At 36.1% G+C, this 14,016-nt stretch overlaps 2 protein-coding genes across 6 annotated transcripts; both read right to left on the bottom strand.

Annotated features, from left to right (window-relative positions):
• Window positions 1-135: 135 nt before the first annotated feature.
• LOC114519169 (tolloid-like protein 1) lies at window positions 136-6,907 on the bottom strand. 4 transcript variants are annotated; one of them, XM_028539252.1, is made up of 10 exons: window positions 6,144-6,907; window positions 4,376-4,445; window positions 3,967-4,137; window positions 3,137-3,331; window positions 2,600-2,776; window positions 2,229-2,423; window positions 1,836-2,042; window positions 1,361-1,474; window positions 861-1,084; window positions 136-429 (listed from the first exon to the last, which is right to left on the bottom strand). In XM_028539252.1, the coding sequence occupies exons 2-9, from the start codon at window positions 4,422-4,424 to the stop codon at window positions 864-866; spliced, it is 1,329 nt and encodes a 442-aa protein (XP_028395053.1). In that variant the 5' UTR covers window positions 4,425-4,445; window positions 6,144-6,907; the 3' UTR covers window positions 136-429; window positions 861-863. The 4 variants fall into 4 exon arrangements, with proteins under 4 accessions (XP_028395053.1, XP_028395054.1, XP_028395052.1 ...); XM_028539253.1 differs by lacking the exon at window positions 6,144-6,907 and adding an exon at window positions 4,758-5,734; XM_028539251.1 differs by lacking the exon at window positions 6,144-6,907 and adding an exon at window positions 4,573-5,733.
• Window positions 6,908-7,068: 161 nt separating this feature from the next.
• On the bottom strand, window positions 7,069-13,697 carry LOC114518946. Of its 2 annotated transcripts, XM_028538990.1 has the most exons (10): window positions 13,316-13,617; window positions 11,374-11,490; window positions 10,947-10,970; window positions 10,365-10,487; window positions 9,476-9,532; window positions 8,880-9,008; window positions 8,239-8,356; window positions 7,621-7,750; window positions 7,264-7,341; window positions 7,069-7,170 (listed from the first exon to the last, which is right to left on the bottom strand). In XM_028538990.1, the coding sequence occupies exons 1-9, from the start codon at window positions 13,374-13,376 to the stop codon at window positions 7,267-7,269; spliced, it is 834 nt and encodes a 277-aa protein (XP_028394791.1). In that variant the 5' UTR covers window positions 13,377-13,617; the 3' UTR covers window positions 7,069-7,170; window positions 7,264-7,266. The 2 variants fall into 2 exon arrangements, with proteins under 2 accessions (XP_028394791.1, XP_028394792.1); XM_028538991.1 differs by lacking the exon at window positions 9,476-9,532 and having other exon boundaries at window positions 13,316-13,697.
• Between the last annotated feature and the right edge of the window lie 319 nt (window positions 13,698-14,016).

Here is a 14,016-nt window from a genome sequence, read left to right as displayed (position 1 = left end):
GATACAGTAAGATATACCGTTTGTATATATTTACAAAAATACCATCATCGCATGGCTTATATATATATATATATATATATATATATATATATATATATTAATATATATATATATATATATATAAACGTTACTTTCTGAAATTAACAAATTAGAGCTTTTTTAGGCTTATCAAGTTATGGATAATCTTGGCTGTCATATTACAAATGTGTGAGACGTATAAGTTAGCCGAGCTAGGCTAACAAACTATATCTGGTCCACCTTTTTCCTATGTGTGCAAGTTTCAGGAAAATCGCTGAATGAAAGCACATTTAAGTGGGATATTAAAAGTATTAATTCCAAGGTAATCCTTTTAAATCGACACTACCGCAAACAAGTATTCATCTGTTTTCAACGTCGGCATATTCTTGTGTGTTAGTACAGGCAATTCACCTTAAATGAACACGATATTATATAACCGATAATATTATTCAGTAAACTTGATTCAAAAAATGCTGAAGAGGCCTTAGCGCCCGTAAAGTAATTAACAGTACCTGTGGGGACAGGACGCTAAGAATTGTTATTTGCCCTGAGCACCCGAAATGCTCTACAAGTCCCTCTATACAGTAGCTATGTCTAGTGCTAGAATGTACTGAGAGGGGTTGGCTTAGGGATGATCTGTGCTGCACTCTTGGACAATGTTAAGCCTGCTGTAAAATACCAAGCTGACGGCGACAGATAATCGGTAATCATTAAGTTAATCACTATTAGCAAAGAAAACTATATCAGGTTGGCCTGTCACTCTTGATCACAGAAGTACTACCGGTATGTATGAAAGAAGCATGAAAAGCCAGGTAATGAAGTGTATAATACTTAATACTTACCCATTATGTAGAAGGGCATCGTGGGAACGGATTAAAGTAAACAGTATGAGCTGGATCCCCACGTAAAGCGTCCACGATTGGCCTGCGGTTGTCAATCACAAAGTTCTTCAGACAACCAACAAAGTTTGATCCATGCCGACGGCGGGCACTTCCTGCGACGTACATCAATGCATTTGGGGCCCTGAGATCTAGTTTCGTGAATATACCCGGTGTTTCCACGATACCTGAACAAAGCTTCTTATTAGAAAGTGAAAAGCCATCCATAGGTCAACAAAGGGTTCTGAGTTGTACAGCTGGAAAGATTATCCTAAATTTTTTGCGGCGATATTTTTCACACTTTTCAGTATTTTGCAATCAGATTTTACAAAGTTTTTAAATTTGGGACGTTCTTTTCAGCTGTACTGATGGTCCATGGCGATGAAATATCATAAAATGATACAAATTGAAACGTTTATTCTTCAATCAGTAAATCATTGACGTAGGTTTCCACAATATTTTACCTGCAACTCGTCTATCAACGCTCACTTTTGCTCGTCGTCCGTTTCTTGTGATTTCTACACTATGCCATTGATTATCATTGAGTGGACCGGAAGGTACAGTGATCGTTCCTTTACCTGGAAACGAAACGAGATTTTTATTGATATGGTTAACGAGCGCACAGTTTTGTGTTTGCATTTACTAGACAAAATGCAACGCATTCGTTCACCACTGTTGAGGGAGGGGGGGCTCCCATCACCCTTAAGTAGAATATAGAGAGGCCAGGTATTGATTGATCCACAGGTATTGATGTTGTGGGATTATTTCAGTGTCAGAAATTAGTTTCGGCCAAAGTTTCAAGAAAAATGATATCGTAGTATTTGAAGGCTGAAGCAAAGTTACGAACTGTGGTGAGACTCAGACCCAATGGGATACAGTTATCAACTGTGGGAGTTCCCTTCTGTAATTGCACAAAAGTCCACAATAATTAATTCATACCTGTGCCAAGATCAACGCTAAATTTAAGTTGTCCTTGCACCAGCTTGACTCGGAGGAAATCTCGATGTCTGCCCATGGCGTATAGTAATAATGAATTAGATTGAGTGGTTCGGAATTGGAAACGAATATCATCTGTGTGTCGAATGAGTTTCTTTTGCGTCAAATCAACTCTGATATAGGAATTACCACGAGGACAGACACAATCGTCTAGAAAATTGTAAGCGTTTAACAAATGACATATCCGGAAGAGAAAAAATCGCGACCTGAATCAATATTTAAAACCACAAATCGTTTACGAATCAAATTAATGCAAAAATTTATTAAACACCTATATAATCAATAGATATACTAATCATCAAAGAACTGATCATTTGAACAAACTATTGATCATACTTTTATATGTTTCGTCATCCGTGAAATGATATCTGACAAGGAAGCCTTTGGTGGTAGTTCGTGCGTTTGTTATGAAATGAAAATTAACTTTTTCGCCATGAAACACACTTGCTTTTGGGCTGCCTTCACCACAGATAATTCTGGACTCAGTACTTGAAGAGATGTTTAGGTGATCCTTCGTACAGCGCACGTCATCTAAATATGACATGAAAATTGATTTTCGAGATCACTTTAACAAGATTTGTCTGGACAGTCCGAAAACCCCAATAATGAATGTAGCCTTGAAGGTGAAGCTTGCTTATTAGGTTTCAGTCTTTCAGACCTGTCAAAGTCATTCTTCAACTTCACAGACTCACAGTGATTATACATACATTGAATCTTCATTTCCACAAAATTGATATGAGTTTTCTTTCCAGCTGGGACAAGAAGTGTGAACATACAGTTAATGTTGTTTCTGTAGTTCAAAGGATAGTTGGGTGAACTAATGTAGCCACCGTTTTCGTTACCGATAAACTGACGACCAGGACACACATTCGTGCCTTGTATATCTATGAGAGAATAAAGAATTATTAGAACAGACAATTTTGATGTGGAACGTTGCTGTATACAGTTTACTACATATTGCCAACTTTATCAGTATCAAATTTTTATACAAGATTATCGCTTATTTCTTTTAACGAAGTTTCAAACTGCAGGAGAAAAATAAAATTAAAAACAAGTCTGTCAAGACAGGCTGTGTGAACAATATCTACCTATAGCAATACCTATACTCTGTATCAAACAATAAGCTATTGACTATAGTAGAGCAAACACACACACACGTGACACGACAGAGAATAATTTGGCACAGAGCTGTCGCAGGTTTGTCGTTTACTTGTTTTTAGGTCAGTAATGAGTTTGAACCTTACTTGTTATAGTTCTGTACGTTAATTGAAATCCAGTTGGTTTCAATTCACCGGCATCAGAAAAATCAGAGACAAAAGATATTTGTACTCGGTTACTTTTGGACGTGATATCCTCTGGTATCTTGGTTCCACAGTGCATAGTCTTATCATTCGTCACTAAATCTTTTATCTCCAAGTAGTCATAGCAGGAATTTTCATCTAAAAGAACGTGATACGTCACCAACTTAAACCTGCAAGTGCTTAAACTTGAACTACACCACCAAACTTGTATTTGAAAAGCTTTATCAGCCGGTCTATTATTCAGGGGATGGTTGTTCGAAAGGCGTTTAGCTTAAATAGTGAATAAGCCAGACTCTAATACATCTTTTCAATCACTGAGACTACATCTTATGCATTAAACATTTTTTCCCAGTGAAATCTAAACTATTTACATCGAAATATATCAGCTCAGTTGTTCAATGAATAGATCATTTTGTTTTCCATTTTGGACCGATCCACCGTTTAATCTAAACGCCTTTCGAACAACCGGCCCCAGAAAGACTAACTCATACGAATATCACTGAGCCGGTTCATAACTAACTTATACGGATATCACTAAAACACTGCAAAAAAATCATCATTTATTCTATGTTAATACAAAGCAGGGAACAGGAGTGTTCTAGAAGAACCGGACAGAGACTGTTGGACGCACGTGTAACGCACTGTGACCTATGGGAAGAGGGAGGGGTTTGGGGTGAGCCCCGTGAGAACTATTGCATTCGGCAAAGTTTAAACTATACGTATAGACCATATATAATTTCTAAACCATGTTTTGAATACGTTTATGATCATACCTTCATCTTGTTCAAGATCCATTGCTTTAAACGAGATAACAATGGATTTACCAGTCGGTACTGTTATCGTGAAGGAACAATCTTGGGATACTGGGTAATTCCTTGGGTAATTGGGGGATGACACGATACCAGTGGGGTTAGTGGTATCTCCGAGATTACATATGTTCGACCCTTGAATAGAAACACAGTCAATGAAATTGAATGAAGAAAACTGAAACTCTACTTAACGGAAAATTCCGGGCAAATCTAAGACTAAGGAAATTCTGTTGAATTATTACATATTATAGACATAGTTCTAGAATAGATCTAATTGAACTTGACGGATAAACTCATTGAACAAGGCGAAAAACGTGAACATATTCGACGATAAATGAACTGACAGAATTCATCTATATCTAGACTGACTTACCTTCAATCACGGTCAAAAGACTGAGCAAAAATAATGAAACTGTTATCATTTTAATCTGAAGTTTGTATATCTGCAATAGAGATAAAAACCATATCATAATCATCAATTTAGCACGGAAGTTTTAAAATTTAACTAATAAAAGGAAATCTAGCCCCCATATATGTATTATAACTGATGTAGGTGAATCAATCAAAAACCTTTATAGGCAAATTCGACTTTGAAGAGAAACCCGCGTAAGAAATCGCCTCGGTTAAGCTTGTTATCCACCACTTGCACTGAATGTAGTATTGAGGGGCAGCACAATTTCTTCAACTGAATTTATAGGCAACCTTTATTCGTAGCTTGTAAACACAATTCTCAGCATAGGGTGAGTAAGACTGACCTCCAAAATGGCACAAAAATATCATCCTAATTAGCACCACTGTGTGAAAGCAGGATCTGACAATTCCGGATTTATTCAAAGTTCTCAATCTCCCCCCAAAAGATCTTATATTAGGCATTTCCTGTTACAGAATAGGGCAATTATTCTAGACAAAGGGGGATTCCGTTAATCATGCAAAAATGATATGTTAAGAGTGCAATCACAATGTGAACAGACGACACTCAATAATTGAATATGAATAAAAAAACGAAGTTCCGTTCGCCTTTTCCTTCCTCTATATGCATGAAAATCCCTATCACTTTGAAAATCCCTAAGAATTTTTTGAGTTATTTCAGAGTTACTTCTATATCATAAAGCCTTTATAGTATGGACTATAGGTTATAACACTTAGTTATGGCGACATCAACGCTCTCACATTATATGAATTATGAAATACAATTTTTCTTCTATTGTATCAACCAAGTTATTTTGCCAGCATGCATAGACGTTACGTTAATATGTCTTCAGGCAACTAGTGATACATAAACTGAATATTATATTTTGACTCATTTCATTTGTAAAATTTATCAAGTCTCGCGTGAAATTGTTTTGATAAAAGAAGAGTGTTCAGCTATAAAATTGGTTCAACTGACCTTGACAACGACATGGAGGAGAATAAACATTCTCAGTTTTAACACTGAGATAATAATTACTTGACAAAGCGTCGTCATTTTAACGCCATGCCGAGTCGCTGTGCCGTGAAAAAAGTATTTTGACTCAGAATATACAGGAGATCTTGTGGTTGGAGCAATTTACAAAGGTTATACTTAAATGAAAATAGACTCGTAATTTCAATTACGTCTCATGTACTTAAAAATAGAAATACTTTTTATCGATTGCTTTTCTTGCCGCCAAACAAAAATGCGTATAGTTTGTCTTAAACTAAAACTGAAAGGACACTGCAGAAGCGAATTTTCTCCGTTTCTCGAAATTCCCATCACTGATAGACATAAAGTGTCATTAGTTCAACTGTTTGCAGTGGTATTGCCAGTCAAATAAGTGAACCTAATTAGGTCTATGATCAAATTTGCATGTGTAAATACTTCTTTAAATGAAGATTGTAAACAATTATATAAATGAATGACTTTTACGTTATAGGCCAAAAACCTTTTATATCACTATACACTATGAATATTTTATTCGCTCCTATAATAGAGATTTTTTACGAGCTGCACCGCTATCGTCACGGTGGGAAACGACTAACTTTTTCTGATTCCATGTCAGAATCAATTAATCTTTTTCACAAACACTATCCGATCCAAAGGATATTTATACAATCATGCACTACTTAATATTCTTCAATTCTTTAGGAATTTGCAATATAAATAAATTAACGAACAAATTTACCTCAATTCGAATTTGATGTTTTCCGAAGACTCTGCACAAACTGGAAATGATGAAAAATTTATAGAGTTACTTTGAACAGCACATAAAACGGATCACACTATCCGCGGGTTTGGCGAATATCGCAAATGACTTCTAAACTGACACAGTACAACTTCTAGGTACAATATATAAATGACTTTCAGTAGTTAGGCCTGGGGTCTTTTTGGTCTGAGGTCATTGTTTCAATATTGGTTTATTTTAGACACCCTAGTGGCCATGACAATAGCATCGATTCCAACTTACCTTCAGGATTCGCGTACCGAGCCAAATCGTCAAGACCTCACACGCAGGACAAAAAACACACACCACTCTTAAAAAGTTTGCCAGTGGGAAACTTAGAAATATGCGGAAAACAATCTTGTTGATCAGTTTGACGGCATGGGTAATGCTATCACTACAAATCAATTTTAACAATACTTTTCAGCACAAGTTTATAACTTTCATTTCAGAATCAATACCCAAATTTCTTTTTATTCCGGCTATTAAAATAAATTCATCAATTTACAAGAAGACTAAAATATTTAGCTGTTTAGAAAAGGGGAGACGTGTCATATTTAGACTGATCTTCTACTGTAGAAGCGGGGTACGAGGTTGAAGGAAGTGGTGGAAGGAATTTGTGGATAGAAAAAAAATCATATTTTTTTGGGAGCTATAGCACAGAATAGACATTATACCAGAAGTCTCACTCTTTGCATTTTGCGAATGTTTCGTGTCCGAAATTTTTCAGAAGCGCACGCGTCATTCTACGCAATTCTACGCCATCCTGGTGTGTGCAGGAATGTAAACAGGCGATTAAGAAAATTGATGTAAAGATTTGCTTTTAACCCAGGGTTAAGCTAACCGGCTTTTGATACAAAATGATGATATAATACAAAATATCAAAGGATATTTTTTATTATTTTATTTAGAACATTCCATACAGTATGTTTTCAAATATATGAGTGCGTGTGAATGTAATTTCACTTAAAACACAGACTCTTCTTTCGTCCTAAAACATAGAAAATGACCAAAAAGCGTTACCGTTTTCCGTGATCGTTGTCTTTGTGATTTCGTTCATAATATGGTGAACCATATACGGTACCTTTTAATTGCAACGACTGCAAAATCGAACATTGTCGATGTGGACAGATCCTGAGTTGGGCGTGGAACGGAACAACAACTGCAGATTAAAACAAATGGTGAAATGAAATATTTATTCACTTGGAATCTGAATGGCTTGATCACTTGGATGGTTCTACTGTGATATTGAAGAAATCTCAAAGGAATTCTAACTTAAGCTTGACTGAAATTTTATGCTAACACCAACCCTAATCCTTATCAAATATATTTTAAGAAGCATTTACGAGTTCCGTGCAGTCTCTCAATAGAAGAAAGATTTTAAGATATCCAGCAGATCTTATATACTTTATGTTTAAAAAAAATAAGAAAAATCACGAACGTGGTATTTCTGTGACGCTCTGAAGTTCACTCTCGCCTTCTTCCACGAGCCCCTAGAGTCAGACAATTGTAGCTTGGTCTCTTTTGGATAGGTCTTGCCATTGGTGACTTGATAAACCACCAGTGATCCACTAGATTAAAATTAAGTTAGAGCAAATTAGACACTATAGTATACCATACACTATAGCATACAAGAGTTATACAGACTGATAAGCAAATATCATAGTACCACAACATTACAGTGCATTATATACTATATACCAGTCTAAAATACGATGAATACCATTCATGCTTAAAGGCCATGTAACACGGTGCAATTATTCTTGCAACTTGCAATGCAATTCTTCTTTTGAGAGATGTAAATTTGGCAACCACCGAACTTTTGTCTTTATTACACTCCATGGCGTTTCTCACACTTACTAATTGAAGACTCTTCACTAATTTACATCTCTTAAAAGAAGAATTGCATTGCAAGTTGCAAGAAGAAAAATTGCACCGTGTACTCTGTGCCATATAGGACAGTACAAATACACAACTTCCAGTATAGGAACTCTACTTTTAAAATAAGCATGCAGTATTTCAGAGGGCGCATTCAGGTCAAGTCTAAGAATAACTTTACCTTCGAATTCTGTAATAGAATTCCATGCACATTGTGCCGTAATCTCCATTGTGAGAAACAAGTAACTCCAGTGGTACAATGAGATCAGCCTTACCACGCCCTGTGGACGATAGATAACCTGGCAAAACAAAGACACTTCAGAGTTCATGCAGGAGACTGTGGTTCAGGGGCAAGCTGAACGGCCGGGCCCCTACATGATGAAGTCTGACTTGAAATATATGACGATCGTACAGGCGTGTAGTCGAACACATACGTCAGTATAAGAAACGTACACGATCGTATATTGTAAATGGGTCTGAAAATAATGTTAAAACGCGGTAAAATAGGTGGCTTTCACAAGACAAAAAATGTGTTGGTAATCGAACAGTTGGTAGATTTTCCAAAATTTAATCTGGAAAATGGTTAGTTTTGGTTACCAAGGTCCTATACCCTAAGTATACTGTCCAAGTAACTGATACCACAGCTGGAATTTTGCAATTTGCACTATAGTAATTGCTATGTTATAGACTTGTATGCTTGGAATATTTAAAAGAACTAAACAGTGATTGACATTAGCTGGGATTCCACATATTTTACAACTTGTAAGGATTTACCGGAGCATATATAGTTTCAGGTATCAAGTGTATATAGTCCGGGCTTACCCCCGTTATCTTGTCCACCACTGGTTTGCAAAACAAAATCATGATCATCATCAAATGGAACATCGACAAAATCACACGAATCAGAGTCGAATGAACATCCGTCAAGTTTACTGGAAGCAGAACACGAGCCTACAGTATGGAAAAGAGATGTTCTTATCGCGAAACTTTGCTGAATTACCTCTAAAACACTCAAGAAAACATTCCTTGCAATATATAGAGCTTTGTGTTTCAAGCATGAAAGATGAACCCCGTTTAGTAGCACGGATCATCAACTCATAGGAAAATTAGTTAAGCTAAAGAGTTAGCGAGTATGTAAAATGGCTGCTGCCATTTTGGTGGTCACTTTGTTTTACTATTTAACAGCATTAATTTATCAGTTTACAATACGTTTCTTTCATATAACCTTTGTTATTTGAATATCTTTATTATTTAGATAAGGGATAAAACAACAAAGTTAAAACAGTTATTTTATCCGTGGTTTACTAAGTATAAACATAAGCATTAAATGATTAGGATCAAGTATAGATTAATGCATGACTTTAAGTGATTTTATTGATGCGACTGTAGCTATTTTTTTAAGCCAGTGTTTAACTCACCGCTTGGTTCTGTTGGGTTGGTTGAGACGGTGGGTTTAGTTGTACCTGGTTGAGTTCCTTTAAAAGATTATATCAGTTTATACCAATGAGACCTTTTTTAAATGATAACGATGCCATCTTGAGATATATCAATGTATTATGGACAATTAGTTAATCCAGTGAGACATTTGGGGGGAATGGATTTAATGGATGTTGAAAATAAGCGTCAGGATAAAGGTCAAATGCCGTATACACTTCTCGTGTACCAAACACTTGATAATCGATTGTAATGTCTCATTATCTGTTATATTTTATGCGATTATTTTCTGATCGTGTGCATGGTACCTTCTGGTTTTCTGATCCTGTAATACATCGCGATTCAGGATAGCATCGTTATCGACTTAAATTTTTATAGATTTACTCTATGAGATGGACTGGTTTAAGAAGATTGGTGGATACGACCTTCCCACCTCCTTCCCACAGGAGGTTACATATGTAGTTGTAGCAATCAACGAGGGACAGTTTAAAGTAATCTAGCCGGTTTACTTTTGAAGTTTCGTCACATATGAATTTAGGGAAAAACTTTAGAACTCTTTTACTATTGGTTTTAAATTTAGCGAAGAAATTTGTCACAGAGTCTAAACTGTTAGACACATGATTTTAGTTTGGTTATCATTCAGTATAGTTTAACCATCTATAATGTAGTAAGATTCTTATCCACGGTCCACGGAGACGTAACATCTACAAAACTAAACAGTAAACTACATTTTACCACACCTGACTGGGTGATCCAATCACGAAACTGACGAGAAAACTAAATTTAGGACTCTAATTTCACTACATCCAGTCATGGGTTCTACTAATTTTCTTTCTTGGAATCGAATCTGCATATATATTAAATATATATTACCACAAAACCCACAGGTCTTTTGACAGTTGTCTTTCATGTATTGCTGGAAGCGATGACCATCGGCACAATAACCAGAATTTTTCCAACGAACACAGTTACTTGACGACTGTTTATCAGTGCACGCTGAAAATATATACAAATGCCTACAAAACATTGCACCATTATCTGGAAATAGTTTTCAATTCTTCTTTTTGTTTTTAGACAATGTCAATGGTTTGTGAAGTCGTATCCATGCACATGACATAGCAAATGTTATTCATCCGACATACAATTCAACATTGGTCGAAATTCCGGATCATGCATGGTTGCACCATCGTCATCGATAATAAAATGTATAATTACATGCTAGAAAAAGACACGAATCATCAACAGTGTCTAACCATATGCATCCATCCAATCGTTGATTTCATGTCATTTAAATGATTTAACTTTTACGTTCGTTTACGTGCGTGCAAAAAACGCAACAGTGGAAACCAGCGCTAAGCCTAAGGTTCCTATACATTTACCAAAGCATGTCCGAAAAGCAGAAATTTTAAACATGTTTTAGTTTCTATCACATAGTGTTATAGTTAGAGGACATACCTGTTCCTGAGTCTGTGGGTTTCACTAAAACGAATATAAGAATATAACATAGAGTGAAAAAACCCAAAATACCGGCATAAAGTACCTGGTTTACACTTCACTCAATTTTAGCTGCGAATTTTCGTTTTTGATAGATGAAACGAGCAAAGAACCTCCTCAGAAATCAAACCTCATAATCAGCATAATGATTAGATATTCAAACAGCTTGAATTCAAAAGGGGTACTTTTTTTAGACTCTCTGAATAACTAACTTATACACTTGTTCACATCCATCAAAAGAAAATTGCTACCTAAAATTGTCGCTGTAAACAGGCCTTTAGCGTTGTATTCACCTGGGAATCCAGTCATGAAGAAGAGTATGAACTATTTAATTATCACCATTAGGAACCATGTTCATGTAATCACAAGCTTTTGGAAAACTCCATACCTACTGTACAATAACCACATTTCTTTGGGCAGTTTGTCTTCATGTAATCCTTATACGTCGTACAGTAACTGTCAGGCCATTGAGAACAGTAACTCAGTTTGTCTGCACATAACTGTCCTATATATTGGAACATCAAAAATTCTTCATTACTCCCAAATCCCAACACATTATCATACCCGAGATTCGTCACTATGGTTATGGGACAACAAACGAAAATCTCAATAATTTAAAAATAAAGCAATTCTTAAAGAGTCGATGACCCCGTCGTGGTTTTAATTCGCGGGTCACGGGCATTATTCGAGGGTCGTGGGCACTATAATATTCACTGCACATTTCGTATTCCTAAATTAAGTCGAGAAGACTATAGAAAAAAATTCGAAGCGAAATACTCAAAGATTCAGCTTTCATTCTGAATAAATCGCGTAACTTTATGTAAATTTTTGGCCTAAAGTGATCTACCAAGCGCCGGTGATCTTATCTTAAATTCTCTGTTTCATTTCAATGACGTCGTCATGCATAGAGCGCCCTACACGTTTTTTCGTCGACTGCACGTATTCAGTCTTTTGCTTCCGCATCTCACATAATTCCGGATCTGCGCCTGGTCCTAACCTAAAATGTAGAACAAAAAAAACCTGCCCGAAATAGATTTATTACCAGTATTGAAAAGCTGTCATGAATTGGGGAAAAACCTAAGGAAATTAAATCTAGTTAGGCCCAATTTCTGCAGAAAATCTCTAAAACTTCTCGTATGTAAGCTCCGCGGGCAACCACGTGAAATAAATAAAGTTCGAGCACTCGAGATAAACAAACGAATTAGATATTGAGGATTCGTAATCAAATCCAGATGAGGTTAATGTGATCACTGAATGTCAACAGGATTTGTTTAAATTTAAGACATCGAGAGGGGTTTTAAAAACGGTATTAGTTCAAACACATAGGACAGTGTTATATAAACTGCGTCTGAATATTCTTGTATGTTTGCATGGTGACATCAATAAGTAATTTAGCTTGTAGGTACACCACGTAAGTATTTAATACTGCAAAGCTTTCGGTCCGTTAACCCAGGCCTTCATTGAATTGAATTGCACTGATGAAGGCCCGGGTTAACGGACCGAAAGCTTTGCAGTATTAAATACTTACGTGGTGTATCTACAAGCTAAATTACAAACTGCGTCTTGCTGACAATCTGACCTCTGGGGCCACTTGTTTCCTTCTAAACGGACTGGTCCTTGCTGGAATATACTAGAATAACTTTGGTATCGCCGGAAATATGGCACACTAAAGATTTTTCAATTCTAAATTAATTATTATGGCAAATGAGAAATGAATCTTGTATTGGACAAGCAATTATAGAACAAGTCATTCAACACCATTAACAGATTGTGAAAACGTTTTCTCTCTAGTCACTCAAGTTCATTCGCGGTTTATCTTTTAAAATGACCAACGTTACGCAAATTTAAGCCTATTTGGTTTGTGTCTGAACAGTGTATTGCATAAAGAAGTTCTCGAAGAACCAGATAAGATCCTTTATGATGAACTCAGTAGACAACAAACAATATTATTTTACTTACAAAAACTCCAAACAAAGTTGAGGGTTTTTCTTCAAAACATATTGCAGACGCTTTAAAACTCTTCAGTTTTGATAATAATAGTATACGAACACAAACCCCCGTATCAAACCGCGTGGACTTTTTGTAAATGATACCAAACTAACCATATACACCATAATACGAAATCTATCTTACTTAAAATACAATAGAGTGGACACTCCGTATAACATAAACATTTTTAATTTTACATTTCACTGTCGTGTAGTTATCATAATTTCTAATGAAGACTGTGCGAGAGTCAAATATGTAGAATTTAAATGATTACGATCTACACATATAGTGTCCATTATGTTTTATAAAATTTCCTAAGTGGTACCGTAACTTCATCTTACCAACTGTTGTGCTTATACCAAAGCAGAACACCACCAAAGTACACAAGATTTTCAGGTCCATATTACACGTCTTGACACAGAGAAGAGAATTTATTCAATGAAGGAAGTGATTTAACCGGGCGACTTTGTGACTCACTGTGTTAGTAAATACATTCAGCTGTTGTGATCGATTTTCAAGTCCGCAAAATCAGTTGTATAGGATGACAGGAAACGGGGCTATCCCGCTGTGTTGACACTTGAGGCAGATTGTTTGTCGATTACTGTGTGCTATCTGAGTTGTCTTGAATACAGTGTTATTTCAGTGGGAGAGTCCAGTGGCCTTGTGTAGGTTCAGTTGCGTTTAAAGAATTAATATTGATAAAGTAAAAGGTGATTAAATACGGCTGCGTCTGTGCGAAGCGCGGTCACAAAAGAACAGAAAAAGCGTAGTTTATACAACTGGTGCTTAGGAAAGCCTGATAATATACGTATTACTTCGCATGACAAAAATATGAACACTCAGTTTGAAACTACAATGATTAATATCAGTCATGAATAGTGGAAGTTTTGGAGCTGGAAAATTTTTTAACAACAGGCTTAATATTTCAGATTTGCTTCCTATTTGTAAATCAGTCGCCCGGGTAAATGCATCATTGAAATTATCGCATTCCCATTTTCATATTTTTTGTAATCGCTGTCATCAAGTCGATTTATGCGACGTC

This window comes from Dendronephthya gigantea, unplaced genomic scaffold (assembly GCF_004324835.1).
Source record: "Dendronephthya gigantea isolate DGI-Jeju-01 unplaced genomic scaffold, DenGig_1.0 000012F, whole genome shotgun sequence".
NCBI classification, from domain to species: Eukaryota; Metazoa; Cnidaria; class Anthozoa; order Malacalcyonacea; family Nephtheidae; genus Dendronephthya; species Dendronephthya gigantea.
Note: the sequence above shows the minus strand (reverse complement) of the source record. Positions and strands in the feature narration are given on the sequence as shown.